We start from the raw sequence: 26,851 nt of genomic DNA, 5'->3' as shown, positions 1-26,851 counted from the left end.
GGGTACTCTTGTGATACTCACACCAAGGTAGCGGCCTCCACTTCCCCTTTGTTTCTAGCTAACAACAACTGATAGTCGCACTAATAAATATTCTGCTGTATTTCCTCCCAGGCTGTTTTTGTACATTCATATTTTCAAAGCTATGATCACAGTATGTATTCACTTTCAGTTGTTAGTTTTTGCCTTACCAGTACAATCTGCCTTTCTTTATAAATATTACACTTAAAGCTGATATAAAGTTCCACCATTTTTGAAAATGTTTTTTTCAGTGTTTTTTTTATAATTAAGATACAGCTCTGAAGTTTCTCTTCCTTTTCTTCTCTTAGGATAGATTCTCAGAAATGGAATTTAAGTGTGAAAGAATTGTGAAGCTCCTTAAGAATCACCATACGCGCTGTTAAACTGCTTTTTTTTTTTTTTTTGGTTTTTCGAGGCAGGGTTTCTATGTGGTTTTGGAGCCTGTCCTGGAACTAGCTCTGTAGACCAGGCTGGTCTCGAACTCACAGAGATCCGCCTGCCTCTGACTCCCAAGTGCTGGGATTAAAGGCGTGCGCCACCACCTCCCGGCTGTTAAACTGCTTTTGAAAAGCATTTCTACAGTTTCATCTTACCACCATCCTAAAACAGTATGTGTCTTACCATGTCCTCTGTCATTGTACATTTTATTCTTTAATCTCTACTGCTGGCAAAAACTTGATTACATTTTCATGATTCTATTTTAACCCAATGAGCCTTGATTCTCAGTGGTGGCAGGGAGCCACTAAAAATCAAAGTCACACACATGCAGAAAATTGGCAAATGTTTTTGCAAACACATGTAAACAGTTTTATTTTTTCAATTAATCACACTTCATTTTCTGACTTCATTCCTCCCATCCTTTCTTTCATTGGCTCTTCTTTCTCCCCCTCTTTTCCCGTCTCTCCCCATTCTTCCCTCTTTTCTATTTTTGAAACAGGGTCTTCTTCTGTAATCCAGACTGCCTTGGGATGTGGTACCCTCCTGCCTCCGCCTTCTGAATGCTGGAGCAAAGGATTTCCCTCCTACTCCCGGCCAATGAAAGGTTTTGACCTCAGCACTGCTGGCATTGGAAGATTTTTGTTGGAGCTTATTGTTTTGTGCATCGTAGGAAGTTGGAAGCATCCTTAGATTCCAGTAACTCCCTTAGTTTTGACAACCAAATATAATCTTTCAATACTACCAAAAGTATTCAGGAGAAAATAGTCCCTGACTATTGTTCTAATGGAAAAAAATACAGCTCTAGTCATCCAGGGTGCATTCCAGTGATAAACTCTTATTTGGTAGCTTAGATCTGATAGTCTGTACTCAACACTTCCATCTCCTTTTGGCCAACAAAGCCCTGATTTTGCTAATATGAGCACAGGGGCTGAATTATGTGTAATGTTGCCTGGCCTTGCTGGTCATTCTAATCTTATCCACTAGCTTTTCTTTGTAACCAGAATTCTGTCCTGACCCAGAGGAGGCAACTAAACATGGGCATCTGAGAAAGATTTCCTTTACTGACTAAAAGAAACGCTTCTTCTCAAACAGATCCTTCTATGTGTCACCTTAGTTGGCTTTCTAGGAGCTCCTATGTAATACACTGCTCAGAAATGGTGAAATGCCTAAGACTGAACGACAGGCAAGACTATTGTCAGAGGGGTCATCTTTGATCAGAGGTCTGTCTCCAGGCTGTTTCAGCTTGATGAAGAAATGTTCAGCCAGAGAGATAAAACCAGAGGACTTATTCTGGCCCTGAACAAGCAAGCAAGTACATCCAGACAGGTGGAAGTATAATGAGAATAATTCCAAAAACACTTTGGACAGAAACGGGAGCTCTTGATACAGTTATTTGCTCTGTGATCACTGGGCAGAATTGCAGTTGGTTACTTTCAGTATTGTAGTGCAGAGGGACTAGAAGAGGTAGAGGCTGATGGGGCTAGTGCTGCCATATCTTAAAGAGAGTATGGGGTGCAATGTGAACAGCCAGGAAGCAGGGATTCAGGGAAGGACTTTAATCCCATGGTTGGCATGGATTAATGGGTGAATACTGATAGGAAAGAAAGGTAGATGTGTGGGCGGGCAGGTAGGCAGAGGAGTGGCTGGGAAGAATCTTCAATGAGGGAAAACATAAGTAACAGGATAGCTATGTGGTATGTTGGGGAGTGATAGGGCAGATTGATGGAAGAGCAATGGTTAATCTGTAGCAACAACTCTTGGCTTTTATTTTGATCCCAGAGGTCATTTTGTAACATGGGAAAGAATATCTGAAGGTTTCAGTAGACTGTATTCATCTTTTAAAGTGCAGCTCCCCTCCATGGACTGAGCATTATATGCCAATATTGGATAGTAGGAGGGGGCCCTAGATATCACAAGCTTACTACACAAAACGTGTGTGTGTGTGTGTGGTGTTTGACTGTCCTTCCTTCTCTTTTCTTTTTTTTAAATATTTATTTATTTATTTATTATGTATACAACATTCTGTCTGTGTGTATACCTACAGGCCAGAAGAGGGCACCAGACCCCATTACAGATAGTTGTGAGCCACCATGTGGTTGCTGGGAATTGAACTCAGGACCTTTGGAAGAGTAGGCAATGCTCTTAACCTCTGAGCCATCTCTCCAGCTCCCCCCTTCTCTTTTCTTTATCTCTTTCTATCTCTCTTTCTTTCTGACACAAGGTTCGTGATGTAGCCCTAGTTGTCCGAGAACTTGCTAAAAAGCTGCTGCCTTTATACTCATGGTGATCCTCCTGTCTCTGACCTCCGAAGTGCTGGGATTAAAAGCATGCATTACAATACCTTGCTTTATTTTAAAAAAAACAGTAATCCCCTACTGTAAGTCAGATATATAAATGAGAATTGTAGATGAATCCTGAGCCCCAAATGAGATATGATGACACTTAAAATCTAGTGACTTATACACAGTAAGATTTGGCCTACACTGTATGCAAGAGAGGTGCATTTGCTAAAATTACAATGACAAAAGCAATCGGAATACAGTGTGACCAATACCCAAGCACCCGGAAATTTTGTTTGTTTGTTTAATTTCAGGGTGATGGTTTGAGAAAGGGTCTCACTATGCAGTTGCAGTTTAGTGACCAGCTCGTTTTCCCCATGTTCTGTCTTGATTCTGCAAACGCTGTCTCTTGGCAGTTACTTTCTGGATTCCACTTTACCAGGGACCACAGATATAGAAACTTAGGGTGGCAGATCTTTCTGTAGGCATGGTGGGATGTGGCTCTGTAAAGCATCAGAGCTCAACAAGCAGTGACACTTGGTATCAGTCTTCCTAAAGATCATTTTACAGTCTCCAGTTTTCATCTGTGGTACAGCCAGTGACTATGTCGTTTAGCTACTATTCTATCAGCCAAGGTGGTTACAACTCCAGCACTTGTCAGATGGGGAATCTAAGGAATCTGGTGGGTAGTTTCAGGGTCTCCAGATAGATCACGGCAAATGCTTATGGTGTTCCATCATGACTACACAGCCGGGATCCTTCTCTTGGATCTCCTTGGGTTCCCTAAACATCTCAGTATTTTACGAAATGCTTGCTTCCTTAAGAATTCATACACAAATTATATTCCAAGCCTAGAAACACCTCAAGGAATACTTGAAGAGCAATTCATAACTGTCTTAATCAGTTTTGCAGGCAACGAACCAAAGTTCTAGGGAAGTGAAAATTTCAGAGTTCAACCCAAATCCAGGCCTCCTAGCATCCAAGGTATCCTGAATGTCACTATTCTCTGTTTTTCCAAGTAAACCAACAACAAGGCATATCTTCAGGACACAGGCTATGCTTGGGACGTTGATTGCTGTTGCTAGTTAGGCATGAAATGTTCTTTTAATTGTGAGAGCACATGGAGCCTGAAGGGGTTCTGGGAAAAGGGGCTCTAGTCCTTAGGTCCTTCTCAGAAGCTCTGACTGATAAGGAGGAGTCACCATACTTCTGCAAGTTTTCTAAAAGCTGGGTGATCTTCCTGAAAGAACTGCCCTTACTCCAGAGGACTCTGGGATTAGTATTGAGCCCCTGATGTAGAAAACTGGGACTTATTCAAAGTCAATGCCAAGAGTATTTCAGCCCTGTATACAAAAAGACCTCACCCAAAGGCATTTGTTACCATTCGTTGACTCATAGAGACTGTACTCACCACCCAGAGGGATATCTGGCAATATTTCTAGACAGTTTGGGTTTTCCTACCTGGGAAAGGGCTTTGGGTTTTACTGTCAAGGTCAATTCTGCTGAACTTACCCTCATACACTAGATAGCACCTACTCCGAAGAATCAGTTGGCTCAAAATGTCAATAGTACTCAGGCTAAGTAAGACTGCCTACCTTAAGGGAAGAGTGATGCTTAGCCTCCATGCAGAGCCCCAGGTCAGCAGCAAGGGAGATCAGGATGGGGATGTCTTTTGCTGTCAGTCTGGGCTTTCAGAAACTTGAGAAAGTAAGTGCACTTAGGGCTCCTACTAGGGAGCAACAAGCCCAAGGGTACAGATACCTTCCTTCTCCAGGAGAAACAAGAGCAACAGAGGGCAGGAGACCCTCTTTCTAGGGAAGGACTCCCCCAACTGCAGCAATGAGGAAATGAGAAGCAGCCAGCTTGGAGGTTTAAGGAGTCTCATTTCTTTTTCTCTTGAAGTAGCCCTGAGGCAAAAGAGAAAGCTGGGCACCATGCACAATAAACAGACAAAGGCAAGGAACCCTGGGTAAGTTCAGGAAGTCATCTACCTAGTGGTAAGGCAGGAGCTAGTGCCAAGTCTTTTCATGTTGTGATGGGCAGAACTGTGTTTTCCTCATAGCCCACATTCATTCACTTCTAACCTCCAGTATAATGCCTTTGGAACAAGGCTGTAGGGAGGTACGTGTGTGCTTGTGCACATGCGAGTGTGTATGTGTGTGTGTGTACGTGTGTGTGTGTCAAAGGACAACGTGTGGGATTCACTTCTCTCCTTCCACTATGAAAGGTAGGTCATCAGATTTGGTGGCAAGCAGCAAGTGCCTTTTACCTGCTGAACGGTCCTTGTGGTCTTTGTTGGGAGGTTTCTCATAAGGAGGTAACTAAGGATAAATGAAGCCACAAGGATGGGAGTGGTGTAGGAAGAGGAAAATACCTTCCTTCTCTCCCTGTGAGTACACAGCAAAGACCATGTGAAGAAACCAGAAGTGAGGAAGAGTGCTCCCCAGAAAATACCCTGCCCGGCCTCTATCTTGGACTTCCAGCTTTCAGAATAATGAGAAATAAAATCTTTCTGTTTTAGCTATCCATGAAGTGGGATTCTCTTACTGTAGGCTGTATAGATGGATAAAGATGTCAATAGATGGCTCTGCACCAGGCGCTTCCAATTCTCTCATTGCCTTATTGACAGTAAAGCCGCCAATGACCAACTCTGACTTTATGACTTTTTCACAGGCTTAAATCCACTTTATGTCTTTGTCCTACCTGCAACTAACCAGTCAGCATTGTCTCTTTTTGAAGGCTCTCCTCCCTTCATTCCTAGGCTTATGAAGTACCACCTTCACTCCGAGTCTCAGCTTCCTTCTTGGGGCTTTGCCATGGGCCAGCAATCCTCAAATTTCAGGGTTTTTTTTGAATTTATATATACATTCTCATCTCTCTCTGAACACTTTTCCTGGGAAAGTTGCCACAAGACCTATTTCCATCAGGACCTTAGGGTCCTCCTCACTAAGGAATTCCCAGAATAAATCTGTACTAAATATCTGCCGAGTAAAGGAATGAATGGACAAATAAACACACTCTCCCTTGTGAGGCGATAACTTTAAAAACTAGATTTCTAGTCTAGGCACCTCTTCTGAGTTCTAGACTTAATACATCACTGACAACCTGTGACAGTGTCATGCAACAATCATCTCCCCAAATTCAGTGATTTAGATACCAAGAAGCCTTTATGGTTGTGTAGGATTGCAGTGGTTGGACAATGGTCTGCTCTTAGTGCTAGGATTCGGGTTGTCTGGACTCTAGCTATGAACTGAAGCTGAGTGCAGCTCTGCTCCTTTAAGACCAGGTGGTAGCACAGTGGCCACTCTCTTTCCTCCTGGCAGTGGTTAAGCCTCACAAACTCACTTAAGGTCTTCGTCTACATCCACACTCTCTAATGTTCCAGAGAACAAATTAAATCTCAGAACGAAGCCTGTCTTCAATGGGCTGAGGAAGGACCTCTGGGTTGGTGATGGGAGTAAGAGGAAGTAAATACTTGATCACAGACACTAGCACAGCTGTCTAGTCTGCCAAGTTCCTACCTGCTTTAATAGTCTACAAGTTCCTTAACTAACTGTGCTTTTCCTAAGCGTGGAGTTGGGTCATCACGTCCTCATTCCAAGTTTGGAGTCTGTCTACTACTATCAATTCCTTTGACTCTTGCCCATTCCATTTCACGGAAGCCCCCACTACTCCAGTCTACACAGCTGGACACCTCTCCCCCTACAGACACTGGCCTGACTCATTTGTGTGTTTTCTACACTTTTGAGACTCTATATTGATGGCACTTCTAAATCCATTTCCCACCTCTCATTTTATTGGGTAAGTTTTCCTCCTGACTGTTGGCCTCAGCTGACAAGATCTCCTCCTTCTCTGCTTCAGCGTGTCTAAGTGGCAATGAGGAAACTGGACAGTGGGTAGTCCTTTTAAACCCTGACGCGATACCTTGGAAATAATCTCTCATCATCAGTCTAGTGACAGTATTGCCGGATTTGGCACTGAGACAGACATTAGGACCTTCCAAAGGAGAGAGAGGTCATTTATTAGTTTTGCTTTTTCTATGTCCTGGTTTAGATTACATTTAACACACACACACACACACACACACACACACACACACACACACACACACACAGAGAGAGAGAGAGAGAGAGAGAGAGAGAGAGAGAGAGAGAGAGAGAGGAGACAGCTTGATTCTAATTTTCCCTCTTCTATTTATTTAGGTTGTTATCAGATAATTTGATAGTCTTCCACAGGACAAATGGGCCTTGCTCCATGTGGTTGAAGATAGGAATAGCAAGTCTGGCAAACAAAGAGGAAGAGCTTTCCAAGATGAATGTTGGCAGTATTGCTAGCACTTGCCTGCTGTATTGCTTTCTCCCTTAAAAGAAAGCTGACCTAATTTTCCCAGCCCAGAGCCCTAATGGACTCTTTCAGAGGCCATCCTTCTCCAACATAAAGAGATGCATTGTATTTAATGATAAGCCTTTTAATGGAATTTGCTATTTCTGGGTCTCTGGGAACATGCCATTAATGAGCTTGCAAGCACAAGGAATAGCAGATGCTTGAGGAGCATGCTTTTCAAGGACAGGCTGCCCTCGCAGGAAAATGAACAAAACCAGAAACAGGTTCTCCTTCATTCCCTTGCCTTTAACCAAACTCGGATCTAGATAAACTTGGGTTTCAAATTCTGAATGCACCATGCCCTCATCTCCTTACTCCCTAGCACCTGTCTATGTGCCATTATCTACAAATGTTTCTGCCATAAATCAACCACAACTTAACCTGCAAAATGGAAAACTAGACCAAGAGACCCAGAGACTAAGAAGCTGACATCCTTCAAGCTTGTTTGGATGTACAAGCTTGCCGAGAACAAGTGGAGAAAGATGGGGTGACCAGTTTGAGTTAAATCTTCTAACTTCTAGGAGCTGCTTAGCTCTGGTCTCAAATCTGCCTACTGTAAAATAAAAGCCTGCTGTTAATCAGAGTTCCCTCTTCACAGAGCAGCATATTTATTATCACCTATTACTCCACAAGGCTCTTCCGAATTGCACCTCTAAAAGGGAACAGTGCATGGAAACACGGAAGCGTATGTACTGCCTGTGGTTGAGGAGCTCTGCCATCGGTGCATCGCTTAGTGCTCACAGTGAGCTGGTACCCAGGCGTGAGTTAGCATCCTATTCAGACTGGAATTTTGCGTCCACGTCCATTCTTTAATCTGTATCTTAATGGTATGATGTGGGAGTGTCTTTATCTATCTGTTGCTTTCATTGGTTAATTAATAAAGAAAACTGCTTGGCCTGATAGGGCAGAATTTAGATAGGTGGAGTAGACAGAACAGAATGCTGGGAGGAAGAAGAAGTGAGGCAATCGCCATCCCTCTCCTCTCTGAGTCAGATGCGATGAAGCTCCAGCCCAAGATGGACGTACACTAGAATCTTCCTGGTAAGCCATGGCCTCGTGGTGCTACACAGATTATTAGATATGGGTTAAAGCAAGATATGAGAGTTAACCAGTAAGAGACTAGAGCTAATGAGCCAAGCAGTGTTGAAATGAATACAATTTGTGTGTTGTTATTTCGGGTGTCAAGCTAGCTGTGTGGCAGCCGGGCAGGATGAAAAGCAGGCCTGCTTGCCTCATCACTACACTGGTACTTCCCTGGGCCCTGGTATCCATGGTAGGGCTGAACGTGTATTAAAATCTTCCTTGTCTTGCAGTTCAAAGCCATCAGTTCACATGGACGAGTGAGTTCTCAGAAGCATGTTAGGAGCTACTGGTAATTTAAAGAGGAAGAAGCTCAAAACCAAACCACGACAAACAAACACCCATGAAAACAACAACAAAACTTGATCATCTCAAAGAACGATCAATCTGTAGTCTGTACTGTCACTTAAGAGTGCACTTAAAATGTGAGCTCCCCAACCATGGCTGGTGACTCCCAGAGAACTTCAGTAGTACTCTGGGAAGGAAGACGGCTTTGGTAATGGTAGAGAAATGGAGAAGACTGACTGTTCTCTGTGGTTGACATATCAAATTATCCCACACTTGCAAGTTTAAAATAATAATCTTATTCTCTCCGAATTCTAGGAAACAGAAGTTAAAAGTCCATATGACTGCAGGATTTGCTCCCTTCTGAGCCTTACAGGGAATTTATTTTTTGCCTCTTCCACTTTCTGGTCACTCCAGGCAGTCTTTGATCTTGGTGCATCACCGCAATCTCACCTCAGTCTTCATGTGTCCTCCCTGTCCTCTGTACCTTCTCCCATTCTATCAAATCATCTGCTGTCTTCCTCTTATAAGGATGCACGTTATGGACTTTAGGGCCCAATCAGGCAACGTAAGTCCACACCATCTCCTTGCCTCGTTATATCTGCAAATACTCTTTTCCTCCAGTATTCTTCCAAGCATTCATAGTAGGGATTTGACGTGGACACTGTGTGCGTGCGTGTGCATGTGTGTGTGTGCATGTGTGTGTACTTGTTTGTGAGCATGTGTGTGTGCATGCATGTGTGTGCGTGCATGCATGACTTTTTAGTCTTTTGCAGCTAGTATCAAGAGAAAGCAATATCCATGAACAACACATCAAGAAGGGACACTGAATGATCCTACAAACATTTCAACTAAACAAGAGTCTCAGGGTCAAGAAGCAAGGCTACACAGTGCTCATTTGGAATTCAGCGGCATAGGAATATAGTTTTAGGAAAAATATTTTTTTAAAAAAAAAAACATTGTTACACTTCAGAAGTCTGGAAAAACACTGTTCTCAATGATGATACCAAAGATGCAAAAGTGGGTCTTTCTGCTCCCTGCTTTGAAGGTTCTACAGTTAAGAAAAAAGCTTTCTAGGGAGACCAAGGTCAATGACTTGCCTCTCAGGTAATTGCTAGTATGTGTGCTTTTAGTGGGCCTCTGAAATATGAGAAAAGCATTGGTTTCTCTGATATTTTAATTTACCTAGGAGCATTTTCCAGGTATATTCTCTTTCCCTGGAGCTCAAATAGGCTCCGGTGATCCAACAGCCTGGGCTGTGATTCTGTCAAAGTAGTTCAAAAGTAAAGATGTAAGCTGGGCATGGAGGTGTTGAACACCTTTAATCCCAGCACTCAGACGCCAGAGGCAGGCAAATCTCTGTAAGATGGAGGCCAATCTGGTATAGTGATTTCTAGGACAATGAGGGATACATAGAGAGACCCTGCCTCAAAATTCAAAACAAATCAACAACAACAAAATGATGCTACTGTCTCTGTAACTATAGAGATTTCTCTCACAGATATGTTCTTGTGTTTGGATTATGAGAGAAGAGAGTTACAATAAATATCTTTTTAAAAATGTGAGGTTTATAAAGAACAACTCAGGTTCCCAGGACATGTTTTCCTTTGGATTGTTTGAAACATCATTAAACGTTTCTCTTTCTGGGCTGTTTCCTTCCAATCTCCCCATCTTCACACTCACCAATTTGTAACTAAGGTAAGCTCTGCTAAAGGAGTCATCTCCAGGAAAGGCTCCGGCAAGTGTGCAGAGGCAGAGAGTCAAAAGAGAGACCTTCATATTATTGACTATAGTGAGGAGAAACTGGAATCAACCAAAATGCTGGCAGGGACAAGGAAACTTTGTGATCATTCGGATTACTCGGGCTATCCCAGTTCTCCCTTAGTAAACAGTTACCATGGTAATTTATTTCTGTACACAAGCAATAGATGATCTTTCATAAGTCCCCATTCAATCCCCATCTACAAAAATGTTTACTTTTCATCATTTTTTGGGGGTCTAGAGTTGCCTGTTTATCCCATCTTCGTTTATTATTGCAATTATGCAATTTAATGCCAGATTGCATCAATTATATATTTATGTGAAAAGGAAGTTCTTGTTGAAGGCTTCTGACAGACCAAAAACAAAGAGAGGCTTATAACAATACACCACTCACACACACACCAAACAAAGCAATACAGCATCAACATAGGTGTTATGAAGAAGTATGAAAAGACTAGCAAGTAGGTGCAGATGGTTTAGAAGCATTAAGAACTCAGACTCATCTATGTGACATATTCTCAGTCTTTATATGAAAGACACTAAAACTAGAAAAACAATACAAATGTTTTATGGAATGTGTCTTGGTTTTTAAGTTGCTATGAAAAATACCCTGACAAAAGCAACTTCAAGTAGAAAAGGTCTATTTGGGAATTCATTTCCAGAGGGCTCCAGGTAAGCATGCTGTGGGAAACACGGTGCCAGGCAGTAAAGGCCTGGAGGAGGAAGCAGGAAGTTGTCTAGTCACGCTTCAACCACACTCAGGAATTAGAGAATCAACTGAAAGTAGGGCCTAGTTATAAAACCTTAAGACCTTCCACTATGACTCTCTTACTCCAACAAGGCTTCACTTCCGAAAGGATCCGTAACTTTCCCAAACAATACCTCACGTTGGGGAGCCAGTGCTCAGACACATAGGCCGCTTCTGGGCAACATTTCACATTCAGACACACAGTGGGTGTGATGTTATTGTCAGAGAACTGAAGGCTGTTGTGATATAGAAGATAACACTTAGGGGCGGGAAAGAGCCACCTCAAGTGATTACGGTAATAATTTATTATAGGTGAACAAATTTCATTCTAAATGAAACTTGAATTTCACTTCAAAACAAACCATCCTTGGGTTTTAAATTTTATAGCTACAATCTTTGGTTTTCATTAAAATATTGTTCTTGCCACATTCTGCAGAGCGAGAGTGATCAAAGAGAATGCCACAGCAGGAGTTGAAGCCAGAAGCGAAAGCCTGGATGAGGGCGTGGAGGCAGACATGAAGAGTAGAAGTAGACCATTTTCTTTCTGGGATAAAGTCATATGGAATTCATTCAGAACAACAGTTTCAAAGGAGATGTTTCTGTTTTAAATAGTTTTATGAAGATATAATTTTTATACCAGGCACTTTTCCTTATACAGAGAAATGACATTCAGTATACTGAGCCACAACTGTCACCATCTGACTTCAGAACATGCTTTACCCCCAAACAAGATCCTTAGACTGAGTAGGGTAGCACAGGAGGCAGAGGCAGGGGGATCTCTGAGTTTGAGACCAGCCAGGTCTACACAGTGGGTTATAGGCCAGCCAGGGATACACAGTGAGACTCTTAAAAGAAAGACAGGAAGGAAGGAAGGAAGAAAGGAAGGAAGGAAGGGAGGGAAGGAGGGAGGGAGGGAGGGAGGGAGGGAGGGAGGAGGGAAGGAAGAAAAAAAGCCCTTAGCCACTCTTCATACCATATTTGAACTGTGTTTCTTAGCATTTATAACTGCCAATTTTTGTACATACATTTTTGTATATATTTTGTGTATTTCATCCACCTACTCCTTGGTTGACAGACATTTAGTTTGTTTCTATTTTTTTAGGCATATATAAGTAATGTTTCTATGAACTTCACATAAAAAGTTTTATGGAGACAGGTGTTTTCATTTCTCTTGGTACTCAGCAATGTAGTTATTGGGTCCTACAACATTCTGTTTAACTGTTTAGGGAACTGTTGAGGCCATTTTTCAAAGTGGCCACGTTATTTTGAATGTCTTCCAGCAAAACGGGAGGGTTTCCAATCACTCTGGTTGCTGCTGTGTGGAGAAAAGACTGGGGGAAAGCTGTGGAGTGGAGATGGGGAAGGAGAGAGAGGACGCGAGTTGAAACATTTTAGTAGGGTCAAGGACACTCAGCTTAGGGAGCACTTTATACCGTTTTATAATGTGATCCAGAGGAGAGTGGGGGATAAATGCGTTTACATTACATCATGGGTTAGACCATTAAATTACAAGATTCCAACAGAGTGGGCTTGTTAAAACAGATCTGTAGTTTTCAAAGTACAACTGCTTAAATATCGGTCCCCTAACAAGCGTCTACAAGCACAAGAATATTTTCAGGGAAGTAGGCGGAATCAAGTCGGAGGCTGTAATGAAACTTGTAACTCCTTTAAACCAAGAATGCACAGGGGCTCAAGTGGCAGCCTGTGACAGAGGATGCAAGGCATCATTCCTATTGCCTCACGATACTTCCTGGCTTCCAAGGCTAGAGAAGGGCTTGCTTTTCTCCAGGTTACCAGGGTAACAGTTCATTCCTCAGTTTACTGTGCTGTATTCACCCTCTACAGTGCATCAGATTCAGGATAGGAAGTCAAACATCTCCTGGAACTGGACAGTTCTATCTCATGTAAGGAAGCCTCATGACATATCAGCAGGGCAGAATCCAGTTTAGGGTCACCATTGCATTTAGTGGTAAAGTTTATAACTAGCAGTGTGTGCGCGTGCACGTGTGTGCGCGCGCGTGTGTGTATGAATAGGGATTTATCTAGGGCCTTTGTGTATGCTAGGCAAGCATACTACCATTGACTTGTACTCCCAGGCTTTATAAATTCTAATTTGGGACAAGGCTAACTAAATTGCCTAGGCAAATCATTATGTAGCTGGGGCTAGCTTGAACTTGCAATGCTTTTACCTCCCTCACCTTGGCCTCTCAAGCAGCTGGAATTAAATATATGTGCAGCAAATGGCTGCGTGGTTTCATGTGCATTTTGGACTTTGGATTATTTGATTATTTAATTATTGGACTACCAGCACTATGCTACTATACATTAAATTAGGGATTTTTTATTTTAGGGTATATACAAATATACATATAAATATATGTATATATACATATATATGTGTATATATATACATATATATCAGTGTAATGAAAGAAATCCTAACCAGCTACATGGGAAGAACATTTTTAAATGCATGTGGATGTTTTGCCTGTATGTAAGTATGTGTACTGTGTGTGAGGAGTCCTCTCAGAGGCCGGATGAGAGTGTAAGGTCCCCTGGGACTGCAGTTACAGATGGCTGTGAACTGCCATGTGGGTCTGGAAATCAAGCCAGGATCCTCTGAAGAGCAGTCATGCTCTTAACTGCTGAGCCGCCTCTCCAGCCTCACACATGGAGGACATTTCAATAGAATTTAACAAACTTAGTAAGGTTTTGTGCCAGTTACTATATCAACAGCAAGAGAAACAGATGGATAACAAAAACGAATTATCATATAATAAACACATTTAAAAAGGAAAAGGGTTTCAAAGGCTTTTTTTTTTAAAGGAAGGGGAACTTAAAAAAAATAAATGTGATCCAGTTTTTAACAACAAAGCCAATTCGGGAAAGGAAACAAGAGGAAAACAGAGGGAGGAATGTGTATTCACAGAAGCCACAACATGAGATGCACCTGGATGCCCAGTGGAGGATGAACATGTGTTATCCATACACAACAGTGTGCTATCCACTTATAAAACAGAACAAAGTCCTGTCATTTGCTGCACCAAGAAGGGAACTGGAAGGCATTACTGTAACTGAAGTGAGCTGGGCCCAGAAAGACAAATGCTGCATCTTCTTACTTACATATAGCAGCTAAAATGATTGATTCCATGAAGGTGAAAATAGAATAGTGGTTACCAGTGGCTAAGGAAAGCAAAGAGGAAGGAGACGGCTGGTGCTGAATATAAAGGTACAGTTGGGGTAAGTGGGATGCCTTCTCATGTTCCAGAGAACCACAGTGGACAACAAATAGTTACGTCTTTCAGATTAGCTAGAGAGGTGTTTGAATAGTCTCAGCACAAAGAAAGAGGGTAATGGAGACCCCGGCTATTCTGAGAAGACCGTTACCTATTTGAACCATCACAATGTACCTCACAAATACATACAGGTTTTTATGCATCAATTAAAAATTAAAAATAAACATTAAGTGTGAAAGATATGTACAAAGCGAAGCCTGGGACTGTACTTGACTGTCATTTCAGAATTTGGAATAGGGGTATGGATTAAAAACTTTTGCTGAAAAAATGAATTGAAAAGTGTAGAATTGTACAGAGACTTTGGGAAACTTCCTAGTTTCTTAGAAAGCTAAACAGAAATTTAGCGTAGACACAACCAATTTTTCTTTTAAGTTTGTATCCAAAGGCACATATGACTTGCATATGTATATATAATGTTCATTGCAGTATTGTTTATGATAGCCACAAACATAGATTCCAAAATTATCAATTGGCAAAAGGATAAATAAAACATGAGATAACTATACAAGAGATGCATGCATGAACAATAAAAGGTATGAATAGATAATGAGATAACATGACAGTCCTCAAAGGAAAAGTTGGAAATAAAGGATTAAATATTGTATGATTTCATTTATATGAAATGCCTAGAAAAGACGAACCTGGAGATTTGGGTTGGAGAGATGGCTCAGTGGCTAAGAGCGTTTGTTGAACAACCGTAAGAAACAGAGTTCAAATTCAAGCACCCGTACAACAAGCTATAACACCAACTCTGAAATGGATAGAGATAAAAGGATAACTGAACTTTGCTGGGTGCTAGCCTACGTATAAAAACTAGGGGGACTTGACTGGGGGAGGGGGAGGGAAATGGGAGGCGGTGGCGGGGAAGAGTCAGAAATCTTTAATAAATAAATAAATAAGTAAAAACAAAAACAAAAACAAAAAACAAAACTATAGCCTCTTGGTTCAGGAAGAGACCTTGCCTCATCGGAACATATTGATAACATATTGAGGACACTTGGCATTTTCTTCTGGCTAGCAGCATGTGCACACAAAACATGTGTGTATATACTTAATCAGACACATACACACACATGATTATGTAAGTAAATCTTTTGCAAAGGACAGAAAAGAATGACAAGTTGCTGGGGAGGGTATGAATAGGAACTAACTTCCAAGGTGCATAAGAAATGGACCTGTTCTCTAAGTAGACTTTGTTTATGGATCATTGCCTAAAAACAGGTTGAATTTCACCGACACGTAAAGGAAGTTTTTGTTGTTGTTGGAAAATCCACTCAGGTAACTTTAATAGAAAATGTCGTAGTGAAATAACAATATTGAAATATTAAAGACAGTTCTGAGACCGAGTTGAATAAAGTCCCGAGCACTCGAAGCAGTAATAGAATATAAATCATTTCACTAATCTTACAGAACATAGGAATAGAGACTAAAGAAGAGAAAAATGATTTAAAAAACACAAATATGATGGAAGAATATCAGCAATCACCTGGATTCAATTCACCTATGAAAGGAAAACTCATGGAAATATTAAATACGCAAATGTGGGAAATATGCACTGTACAGATAGCAGAGAAAAGAAGAGCAATTTATTAGAAACAAAAATTTTTACTTTAAGCAATTAGCATGAAAAGTGGTAATGAGAGGCATGACATAGCAAGGAGCAATCGTGATTTGTAATGGAGAATATACTCTAAAAAATATTGACGATTACCAGGGATGATGTTTGCCTTCTATGTTGCTGGGTCTTCACGACTTAGCAAATAATAGGTATTCCATAATTATTACTGAATGGGATCACTACCGATTCCCACTGCAGTGATCTGTTTACGTATTTGACATACTACAGAGGAAAGGACTGTGTCTTAGTTATGGTTTCTATTCTGTGATAAAACATCATCACATAGGCAACTTGAACAAGAAAGGTTTTATTTCATCTTATAGTTTGTAGTCCATCATTCAAGGAAGTCTGGGAAAGAACTGAACAGAGGCCATGGAGGAATGTTTGCTGGTTTGCTCAGACTGCTTTCTTATCGTACCCATGACCACCTGCCCAGGGATGGCAGCTCCCACAGTCAGCCTGGCCCTCCGACTGCAATTAAAAACTGCACTACAGACTTTCCTACAGGGAAAGCTTATGGGGGGCATTTTCTCAATTAAGAGTTCTCTTCCAAAATGACTCTACTAGCCAGGAAGGGAGGCGCTGAGGTTTTATGGCATGAATATTCAGTTTATGGGGCTAGAGAGAGGGCTCAGTGGCTAACGATGCTTGCTGCTTTCCCAGGTGATCTGAGTTTGAATCCCAGAAGCTACATTAGGTGGCTCAAAGTCACCCGTAACTCCAGCTTCTTGGAAGCCCACATCTTCTGGCTTCCATGGATACCCATCCAGTGGAGTGTGTATACAGACACACATGTACACATAAGTAAAAATAATAAAAAAGATTTTAAACGATTTAATGTTTTAAATGCAGCAGACACTCCTAGTGTGACAATAAGCCATCACAATTACAACTCAAGGATGATTTCTTTCATAAAAAAGATCCTTGTTTCAGAACACAATGGCGCACTCTGTTCCTGCTCCCTCAGAACTTCTCCTTTGAACTATCTCATGTAGCAACTGTATGCCTTTTAAATTTCTCCTGCTATCTCAAATCTTGCTTCCCTTCAAAAATTACATTTTAGCATCTTAAAGACAGGGAGTGACATCTACTATAATCGCCTTTCTAGGTACTAAAGTGATTTTTTTAAACAGTAAACGTATGAGATAATATGGGTTACATAGTGGCACAAGGCAAGGCTTCCAAGAAGCGACTGTTTGGAGACAGGCGTGTGTGCAAAGAATAGGAAGAAGTTAATGGCAGGACAGGAGAAGATAGTTAGTCTTCTGTTTCAAGCCTGTGGTAGCAAGGGTGCCTGTCCATCCTTCTAAAGGACGGGTGTGGGACGTGCACGGGAGATGCTTAAGAAAGAGAGTAGAGCATGTCCTTCATTATATTCTGGACAGAACCTGGAGCAGGTCATCTACTGGTGGGCACTGTGTTAGAAGTTAGAGGTGAAAAGAAAAATCCCAAGTAAACGGCTATTTTAATCTACTCAAACTCTATAGGAAAGATGGGAAGGGACATTTTTCTTTTACAGACATACGGAATCTGGGAGGAGTTGTTCCTAATTGGAAAATTGCAAGGGATTAACAGCCTGCAATGGTAACATCTCAGACACATAGCCTGAACATATTCAACTAGGACCCCGAGATGAAGTAGGGAGTGGACTGGCTGACCTCCCAAGGTCTTTTCTATTCCCACAGTTATATCCGGAATCCCTCCTTTTTCCACTTACGCGCATACACATGCCTGCAGTCAGTTTGATAGTAAGTCCCCTGGGCTGTCTTCCAGGGTTAGTAGGACACCACACAAGGCTGATGGCACTCAACAAATGATTCAAATATTTGTTGAGTGAAGGAATAAATGAATCGTGTTTAAATAGGGCTCACATGATCTCCCCAGCTGTAGAGCAAAGAGCATGAACACACACACACACACACACACACACACACACACACACACACACCCCTCTCTCACACTCTAACCTTGAGAAAGCACAGCCCACCTGCTCAGCAAGAAGGCTGCGGGAGTTTCCTTGGCAAGGATCCTGTCTGTTGCTTCCAAATGCTGTCTCTGGAAGGTCACTTCACCCAGCTATAGGACAGCTTCCCTTGGTCTCCGAGACAAAGTTTGTTGAGGTTCAGTGAAGATCTCCCCTGGGGATGCGTCCGCATCCCCACCTCTACTCTGGGTGCCCCTGGCGCACAACTAGTCCACCCGCAGCGCCCTGCCTTACCTTGGTGAGCTGAGCGATTTTTTTGCACATTTTCACGTGCATCTCGGGATCGCAGTCCATTCTCCAGTCCGAACCAGCGCGGGCGTCGGCTTTAGAGCTCGCGCAGGTTCCTGGCGTGTGGATTTTGCTGTGGAGGGTAGATGCCATTGCTTTAAGGCGCCCTGCACTAAAAAGCTCTGGCTCGCACTCTCCCTGCTGGCCGTGTGCACGTACGTGCGAGCGCGGGCGTGAGGGCTTTCTCCAGAGAGGTGGCAGGCACTGCGGTCCTGCCAGCACAGCCGCGTGGCTCCCCTTTCCGGAGGTGCCTCCCTCTCGGGCTCACTCGCGCACCCACCTTCCTCTGCTCGTGCTCGTTCGCTGGCTAGCTGGCTCACGGGCACCCGCACCCTGCAGAGTGGCGCTGGCGCTCTGCACGTGGGGTTCACGATCTGCGGATGCTTCCGAGAGAGTGCGGGCTACACCAGCAAGAGGACAGCTTCTAAGGGGTGATGGGGAGGTCTGCCCTGGACAGGTAGTTTTCTTGGGCAACTGGATGGTATGGGGCTCCTAGCTCCGCTATGAGCGATCCAGCCCAAGGTTGATTGGCCGGGCTTAGAGGAAAAAAATGCTGGCCGTAGTCCCTAGGAGTCCTGTGAGTCAGAATGAAAATACCCTAAAATCCTGTGAATTGGTAGTAGATGGGACAGGTGAGACAGCGGATCCAATACCTGCATCCCTGATGCTGGAGGGTGAAGGTAGGAGGTGGCAGGGGGGCATGGAAACAGGGGGTGCTGATTCAAGGAGATTGGGATCCAGAGCTCAACATCGGACAGTGCTGGAGCCTGAGAACCACAGAGCAGGACTGACTGGGAGCTCCCCCCTCCCACCCCCGGCTTGGAGAGGAGCCCACTCAGTACTGAATGCTAGAGATGTCCAGCAATGTCAAGTTCAAGGCCAATAGTGACCGAAACACGAAACAAAACCCCACATAACTCTTAGTAGGGAAAAGGTTAGCAGCAACACAGAGAAGAAGTCATGCGGGAGGTAAAGAGGCTGGTAGCTGGTATAGGAAAGGAAGGCACAAGGAGCATCAGATGCGGCTGAAAAGCCAAGTCTGTCCAGTTGAAGGGAAGTGGCCCATCAAACTGTGCCGTTACCTAAGACAGGCCTGAGGCTGAATCCTGTCACCGTTTGAAGTTGCTCCCTTTAGTTTGGGAAGGAGATGGGTAGCCGGTGAGCAAAGAACCAAAACCTTTTCTGACTTTCCTTGGTTTTAAACAGTGGACTCTGGAAAACATGACAGGACCTTGGGCAGATTTTTCTGAAGTGTGAATACTGTCATCGCTTTGAGTTTGCACAGTTAATATATTTTTTTTTATTTTATAAACTGTCTGACCCTCCATACTGAAGGTGACATTACTCATTTTTATAGGTGAGGTAAATTAACAGTTGGGTGTGAAATGGAGACACCGATACTACTGCTTTGGTTTTATACCCACTTCCCCGGGCAGTCACAGCACCCACAATAGCCACCAAGAGAATCTTGGGCCTTATCCTAGGACTCTTTGAGACAAAATCTCTGGCAATCAGCTCCAGCAGTCCATGTATTAAAAACACAAGCTCCCTATTTAATTCCAAGTCATGTAGAATGGCATCTACAGGATCTTAATAACATGCCAGCTTTTACAGGAATTCAACCACTGCGCAAATGAGAAGCAAATTAGCCATGGCTTCAACACAAAATAAAAATGACTCATCATGTTGAATTATCACACCAGTGGCCCTGTGAGTCATAGTATTTGGGTGTGAGTACACACGTCACAATAGCCACATTCCTGGTGAGTCTCCTAATATGTGCTAGCACCTGAGTACTGCATGGTAATAAAATTAGTCATACATATCAATTAATTGCAATCTCATCCCTTTCATTTCTTCTTTGCGTTAATGTCGAGAAAGTAAAACAACTTTAAAATATGTGTTAGGGCTGGGTATGGTGGATAACTCCTGAAATCCAAGCTCTCTGAGCCAGAAGAATAATTTCTCAATCTTCTCTCCCAAGGGAGATATAAAAACAAAACACCTTGTCACAAAAAGACAACATTTGCTCTGAGATTGCATTAAGCATATTCATATAAGAACACGAAATATGGCATTTTGGAATAAAATGTATTGAGGCAAAAATACAATTGGGTTATATAAAATGTTAATATGATTATTAGGGACACTACAATTTGTTTTGGAAAAGGCTGCCTTTAAGTCTTTGGTAATATCATTGTTTCCTGCTTTCCTTAGACTGGCCATAGGTGTGAAGCCCTGTGCAGAGAGAAGAGAGACACACTGGCACAAACACCTTCTCTGTACAGGAAACAGTCAGTTTGCAAAGTACACTTGACTTTAGGGTACATGGGGAGGAATGGAGCTGGCATTACTGTAGTTTTATTTCTGGTCTATTTTTAGAAGTCACGTAAATGGAACTCACTAGTACTCAAAGAGAGAATAACCTGAAGCTTCCTAGTTACATTTGTAACAAATGTTCCTCACTGAATGGAAAGCAAATACTTAAATGCAGTTAAGTATTGGTAATGTAGTTGATATACAGTTGAATATTGGAATACAGGTACATCATTTAAAATAAATTTAAAATTTAATATATATTGGTGTTTTGTCTGTATGTACGTCTGTGAGCCACATGCTTTCCTGGTGCCTGCAAAGGCAAGAAGAGAGTTACATATGGTTGGGAGCTGCTCTGTGAGTGCTTGGGAATTGAACCTGGGTCCTTTGCAACAGCTAGTGCTCATCACTTGTGAGTCATTCTCCAGCCCCCAAATTGTTATTTCTTAATTTCTATTTCTAGATCTGACCACTGCCTTACTTTAATCATTTTATACTGTCACTGTAACATACATGCACATGTGTGTGAACACGTGTGCACACACACACACACACACATCCACACACCAAAACCACACACACACAGACACACTTTACCAACAACGTTTACATGAAGCTAGAAATCCTCAAATCTCAGCAAACCCTCAAATCATTAGGAAGTTGTTTATATTAGTACTATGGTTCCCCACCTCAGAAACGTTGATTCCCTAGGACGAGGCTGAGGAAATACAGACAATTACTTCTGTTACACTGCTGTTGAGCACAGCAAACACTAATTTGAATATTGCTTTGATGACACAAGCAGGCCTTGGCAGTTCACTCTATGTCTTCTTGCTTGGCAATGTTTCCCTCACCCCTTGTATTCCAGCTCCATCAACCTTCATGTTACAGTTGCTGGATCCTAGGTAGCCCTGGCCAGACTGGGCCAGGCAGAGATCCTGGAGCTCCCACGTAGGAGTCATTTGATGAAACTTTTGGAATATTACATTTTACTAATAGATTACAATTACTGTTCTGATATTTTAAATGAAATAGCAGGAACTAAAATAAATTAGAATTATTTTTTCATTTTGAAATTTGTGATTCAGAAGTCTAGTTTTTAGTTTAATTTAGTTTAATTTCAACACAGATTTTAATAACTTTTTTATCTAAATACCTATAAAATTTTGTGAGCTCAAGGGATGGATTGCAGTATAAACACTTTCAGTCAATTTGTGTGAGTTTGTAGCAATTTTGTTCAAATTCAGTAGTTATGTCTTCCTTAGCCAATCAGTTCTTAGGAGTTATTCATAAACTATAGCATCTAAGAACATTTTTTTTTGTAATAGGTAATATGTTCACAAGGTACAGTATTCAAACACAAGAAAATGAAGTCTCCGTCAAAAGTGTTTTGTTAGTCTTCAGCTCTCTCCCCCACAGACAGCCACACCTGGACGTTCAAAGCAAGATTCTAAACCACTGTGTATTAAGTATCACGTTGACTGAGGAGAAACATAGCTCTCCCATACTGCATCACCTCCCATTCATCAGCCTTATTCGATCAGAATTTCACTAGGGGCTGTGGGAATCATGAACATGAGGGCAGCAACAGTTATTCCTACTAGCTACATAACCTCTTCATTTACGATTTTTTTAAAAAAGGTTTTTTAACCTTTTATTTTTATTTTATGTGAATGGATGTTCTGCCTACATGTGTGTGTTGGATCCCCTAAGACTGGAGTAACAGACAGTTGTATGCTGCCACGTAGGTGCTGGGAATTGAACCTAGATCTTCTAGCAGAGCAAACAGTGCTTTTAACCCCTAAGCCAACCCTCCATTACTAGGGTTGCAATAAAGTCTGGGTCTGGGTTGGCATCGGGTCCTAACAATACCTACCTTTGGCCTTTGGCAGGTGTAAATGGAGATTGTGTTTTGGTTTCCTGGTTGCCAAGACTCAAATAATCACACAAAAACTATGTTAATTACAACACTGTTTGGCCAATGGCTTACGAGTATTCCTAGCTAGTTCTTAAATCTTAACCCTTTTTTTTTTTTTAAATCTGTGTATTACCATGAAGCTGTGACTTACTGCAAGGTTCTGGCATCTTTCTCCTTCGACACCTACACGGCATTTCTCTGACTCTGCCTACTCTTTCTATATGTCTCTGTTTGGATTTCCTGTCTGGCTTTACTCTGCTAAGCCATTGGCCAAAGCAGCTTCTTTTTTAAGCAATGGTAATAAAACATATTCATAGCATACAGAGGGGAATCCCACATCAGGCAGGCTAAACAGCAGCTGCCTCCTCTTATTCTGATACTCCTATAATTGAAAAGATCAAAAGCAATGGTTCTGTGTTGATGATAAATGTCAAACTTGGTGACTGTATCATTTTATTCTCCCACCAGTAAAATATGGAAGTTTATCTTGGTATGTATATTTGCAATCACTTTATAGTTTGCCCTTTATTTGTAAAAAGAGACTGCTCATTTGTTCCCTGCGGCTCAGAACTGAATAGTCACACAGAAACTATATTAATTACAACACTGCTTGGCTAATGGCTTACATATACCCTTAACTAGCTCTTATATCTTAAATTAACACATTTCTATTAATCTGTGCATCACCTCGAGGCTGTGGCCTAGTGGTAAGATTCTGGAGTCCTTCTCCTTCAGCAGCTACATGGCTAGCTGAGGCGGTGAACATACCTCCACCATGTTGGATGGGGTGGAGCCAACAGGCAGGGCCGTGGAGTTGGTCCCAGTCATGTCTGCTTGGCATTGTTATAAAAAGGCACTCCCGGTCAGAAAATGATTACATATATGTAATAAAGATGGAGTCAGACAAAAATAAACCTCTGAATGGGTCACATGTGTTTAAAAATGTAAATAGGCTTGGGAGAGAGAGGAAAAGAGTATAGACAAGAGTACAGACAGTCATAGATGAAAAGAGTAAAGATAATAAAATAAATATTAAAAAGTAATAGAGTTAAAAAATAAGCCATGTATAGAAAGAGGACTGATCTCCAAAATATATAAAGAACTCAAAAACTTAGACATCAAAATTCCAAGTAATCCAATTAAAAATGGGGTTCAGATCTAAACAGAGAATTCTCAGCAGAAAAAAATCTCAAATGGCTGAAAGACACTTAAGGAAATGTTCAACATTCTTAGCCATCAGGGAAATGCAAATAAAAATGACTCTGAGATACCATCTCTCATCAGTCAGAATGGCTAAGATAAAAAAACACCAATGATAGCTTATGCTGGAGAGGATGTGGAGTGAGGGGAACACTCCTTCACTGCTGGTGGGAATGCAGACTTGTACAACCACTCTGGAAATCAGTTTCTCAGAAAATTGGGCCGGGCGGTGGTGGCCCACGCCTTTAATCCCAGCGCTCGGGAGGCAGAGACAGGCAGATCTCTGTGAGTTCGAGGCCATCCTGGTCTACAAGAGCTAGTTCCAGGACAGGCTCCAAAGCCACAGAGAAACCCTGTCTCAAAAAACCAAAAAAAAAAAAAAAAAAAAAAAAAACGGAAAAAAAGGAAAGAAAATTGGGAATCAACCTACCTCAGAACCCAGTAGGTACTCTTATTTATTATTGGACAGATAACTCAATTTCTTTCTTTTTTTTTTTAAAGTTTAAGTTCCATTTTATTTTTCCAAGGTGTTTTCTTCTATCTTTATGAAGCCACTTTACATGGGTGATGGAGGAAGGTCATTGGTTAAATAAAAAGAAACTGCTTGGCTCTCATTGGTTAGGAGATAGGTGGGAGGAGTAAACAGAACAAAACACTGGGAGGAAGAGGAAGTGAGGTCAGACTCCGCAGCTCTCCTCTCCGGAGCAGACGCTTCAGAGAGACGCCATGCCCCAGCTCCGACCCAGGATGGACTTAGGCTAGAATCTTCCCGGTAAGACCGGTGCTCACAGATTATTAGAGATGGGTTGATTGGGATATCAGAATTAGCCAGTAAGGGCTAGAGCTAAGGGCCAAGCAGTGATTAAAAGAATACAGTGTCTGTGTAATTATTTTGGGGCATAAGCTAGCCAAGCAGGTGGCTGGGGTGTTGGGGACGCAGCCCCGCCGCCGCTCCCTATTACTACACATGGGCTTTGGTGGAGGTCGTGGGGTAGCACCAGGAGGTCTAAATCGTGGTGGGGGGTGTTCAGTCCTTCCGAGTTTCCCGAGATCCATTCCTTAATATCTTGCTATGAATAGCACAGCTCACACAGTAATGCAGCTTGACATAGAGTTTGGGGAGCACATAAGCGTCGAAGACACTCGCTTCGGATATGTCCCTGACGGCAGCCACCTCTGCGATGTTCCGAATGACGAACTTCTTGATGGCCTTGTCCTTAGGCACACAGCAGGCACAGTTAGTGCAGCGAATTGGCTGCACGTGGCCGCGGCCCTTTTTGGCACGACCATTGTTTCTCCCTTTTTTGGTCATCTTGGAGCCAAGTCCCGAAAGAGGCCAGATAACTCAATTTCTAAGAGAAGGCACTGTGCTAATACTAATGTCAAAAGCAGAACGTCATTTTATTTTACAGGCATTGGTATGAAAACAGCACAAGGCCTTCAATGCTTTAACTCTTCTCTAATACTGAAACATTATTTTCATTACAGGGAAAACCTATCTGTTGAGAGCCAGGCCAACCCAAGGCTCTCATAATACCCAATGAAAGAACAAAGAGAACATTATTTCTGTGTCCTTGCCCAGGGGCAGACTTGGCAGGGTCTGGTCTGGTGCCAGGTCTAGAGACTCTAAGGAAGTAAGGTTTCAGTTCCTGGGAACCTAACTTTTCCTCCTGTAAAGATTGGAGTTATCAGTTCCAAGGCCCCTGATGCTTGGTCTGTCTGTGGTGGACTTGATACCGTGTTCTCTTTACACAATTTTGCTTGTTAGCTTCCTGTTGAATGTATCCCATTTCCTCCCGCCCCCTCCCGCATACAGTGTACATGGTGTTGAATTTCTCAAGAAACTCGCTTGTATGAACTTGTGGAAGAACTCCTGATTCCAAACTTCCCTATTTTCTTTATTATTTCTTATTCCTGCTTCTCTTTCCCATGAACTTAGTCACTAAAGAACAACCTGTTGGTCCAGGTCACTATCATTGTCTTCCTCCAGAGTATGGCTTTTTACTTTTCTTAGGAAAAAGATGAGATTAAGACATGATTATGGATGTCTATAATTCAAGGTATATGGACAACTTAACAAAACATGCTTAATATCATTAAGAAAGATATAACTTTTGAAATTTCTTATTAATGTCACATAGTTAAGAAATCCTATTAGTTTACTTCAAGAATTATATTCATATATATGTATATATATATATATATCTATATACTTTAAATATGGTATTATTTTCTTTTATCCTACTTGTAGTGAATACATTTAATCAGAAGCCCTCATACGGGGAATGCGAGAGTGGCAAATTCATTCCATTACCCCAAAGCCCCAGCACACAAGAATAAGCAACATCTTAAGGCTTTCATTTTTTACATCTTGAATTAAAATTAAGAAACAAACATGCTTTCAAATTTGGGTTCCGATGGAATGAGACTTTTTCTTCTCTCTTCTTAAAATACACCTCTTTATCCTGAAGATAGGACATATGTGGTTCAGCAGTCTTTACTCTCCTAAAACTTGCTACATTTTACAGAATTATGATTTTATTATCATTTCAATTTTTACTTATTTTTGTACTCAATTATAGATTACATAAAAACAAAACCAAATGAAGATATATATTTTTAATAACCTGCTTTCTGATTCCATTTAGATGATCAGTTATCCAGGATCATGCATAAATTTTACTATTTTATGGTATGCAAAAGGATTTAACAGTCCTACGCATTTTCTTTATGATACCTGTTTTGGCTCAAACAAACATAGCAGACACATATACTATCTTTATTCAGCCAAAAGAAAGAAAAAAAGAAAAACAAAGATTGAAAGCTTATCTACTTAAAAAACCATACTGCTAATAAAACTTTTAATTTCAGATCTGGATAGTCTTGTAGGAAGTATCTTTAAGATGAGAGGATTTCTGAAATGGTTGCAGTGGATGCAAACATAAACTTCTGTTCCGGGAAATTAATACAGGGAAAATATTTTAACCATTTTGCAATTACTACTGGAAATATGAGTTCTGGTGAAAGTTGGTTCTCTCCATAATCTGAATTTGTTTATTTGTTCTTGAAAAAGATCTTGATAGCAAGATTTAAAAAAAAATATCCCTTACGGAAGCCTGTTTAAATCTTGGGTATAGTATTACAGGCCAAATTAGCCTGGTGTAGTCTGGTGGAGGCCTAAAATTCACAGTGTTCATGAAGTATTTGGAAGTACCTTTATTAGGCTTGGAGTAGGGTAG

The 26,851-nt window shown here is 41.6% G+C and overlaps 2 protein-coding genes across 3 annotated transcripts in view; both read right to left on the bottom strand.

Moving 5' to 3' along the window:
* Fam184b (family with sequence similarity 184 member B) overlaps window positions 1-18,520 on the bottom strand; it is an 83,236-nt gene extending 64,716 nt beyond the window's left edge. Inside the window, exon 1 of one of the 2 annotated variants that reach the window (XM_075943633.1) lies at window positions 18,125-18,520. In XM_075943633.1, the coding sequence (XP_075799748.1) occupies window positions 18,125-18,271 (147 nt within the window). In that variant the 5' untranslated portion in view covers window positions 18,272-18,520. The remainder of the gene's footprint in view (window positions 1-18,124) is intronic. The other variant, XM_075943632.1, reaches the window with a different exon arrangement.
* A 6,117-nt stretch (window positions 18,521-24,637) lies between these two features.
* Window positions 24,638-24,938, bottom strand: LOC142832616 (small ribosomal subunit protein eS26-like). The gene has a single exon (XM_075943178.1). It carries the CDS (start codon window positions 24,922-24,924, stop codon window positions 24,640-24,642), a length of 285 nt encoding a protein of 94 aa, XP_075799293.1. The 5' UTR covers window positions 24,925-24,938; the 3' UTR covers window positions 24,638-24,639.
* Window positions 24,939-26,851: the final 1,913 nt, after the last annotated feature.

The sequence above is a fragment of the Microtus pennsylvanicus genome, chromosome 12, assembly GCF_037038515.1.
Source record: "Microtus pennsylvanicus isolate mMicPen1 chromosome 12, mMicPen1.hap1, whole genome shotgun sequence".
Classification (NCBI taxonomy): Eukaryota; Metazoa; Chordata; class Mammalia; order Rodentia; family Cricetidae; genus Microtus; species Microtus pennsylvanicus.
This window is presented reverse-complemented; position numbering and strand designations above follow the sequence as displayed.

Excerpts from the sequence above, each read along its gene's own strand:
- LOC142832616 (XM_075943178.1), bottom strand. The coding sequence starts at position 24,924 with ATGACCAAAAAAGGGAGAAACAATGGTCGTGCCAAAAAGGGCCGCGGC.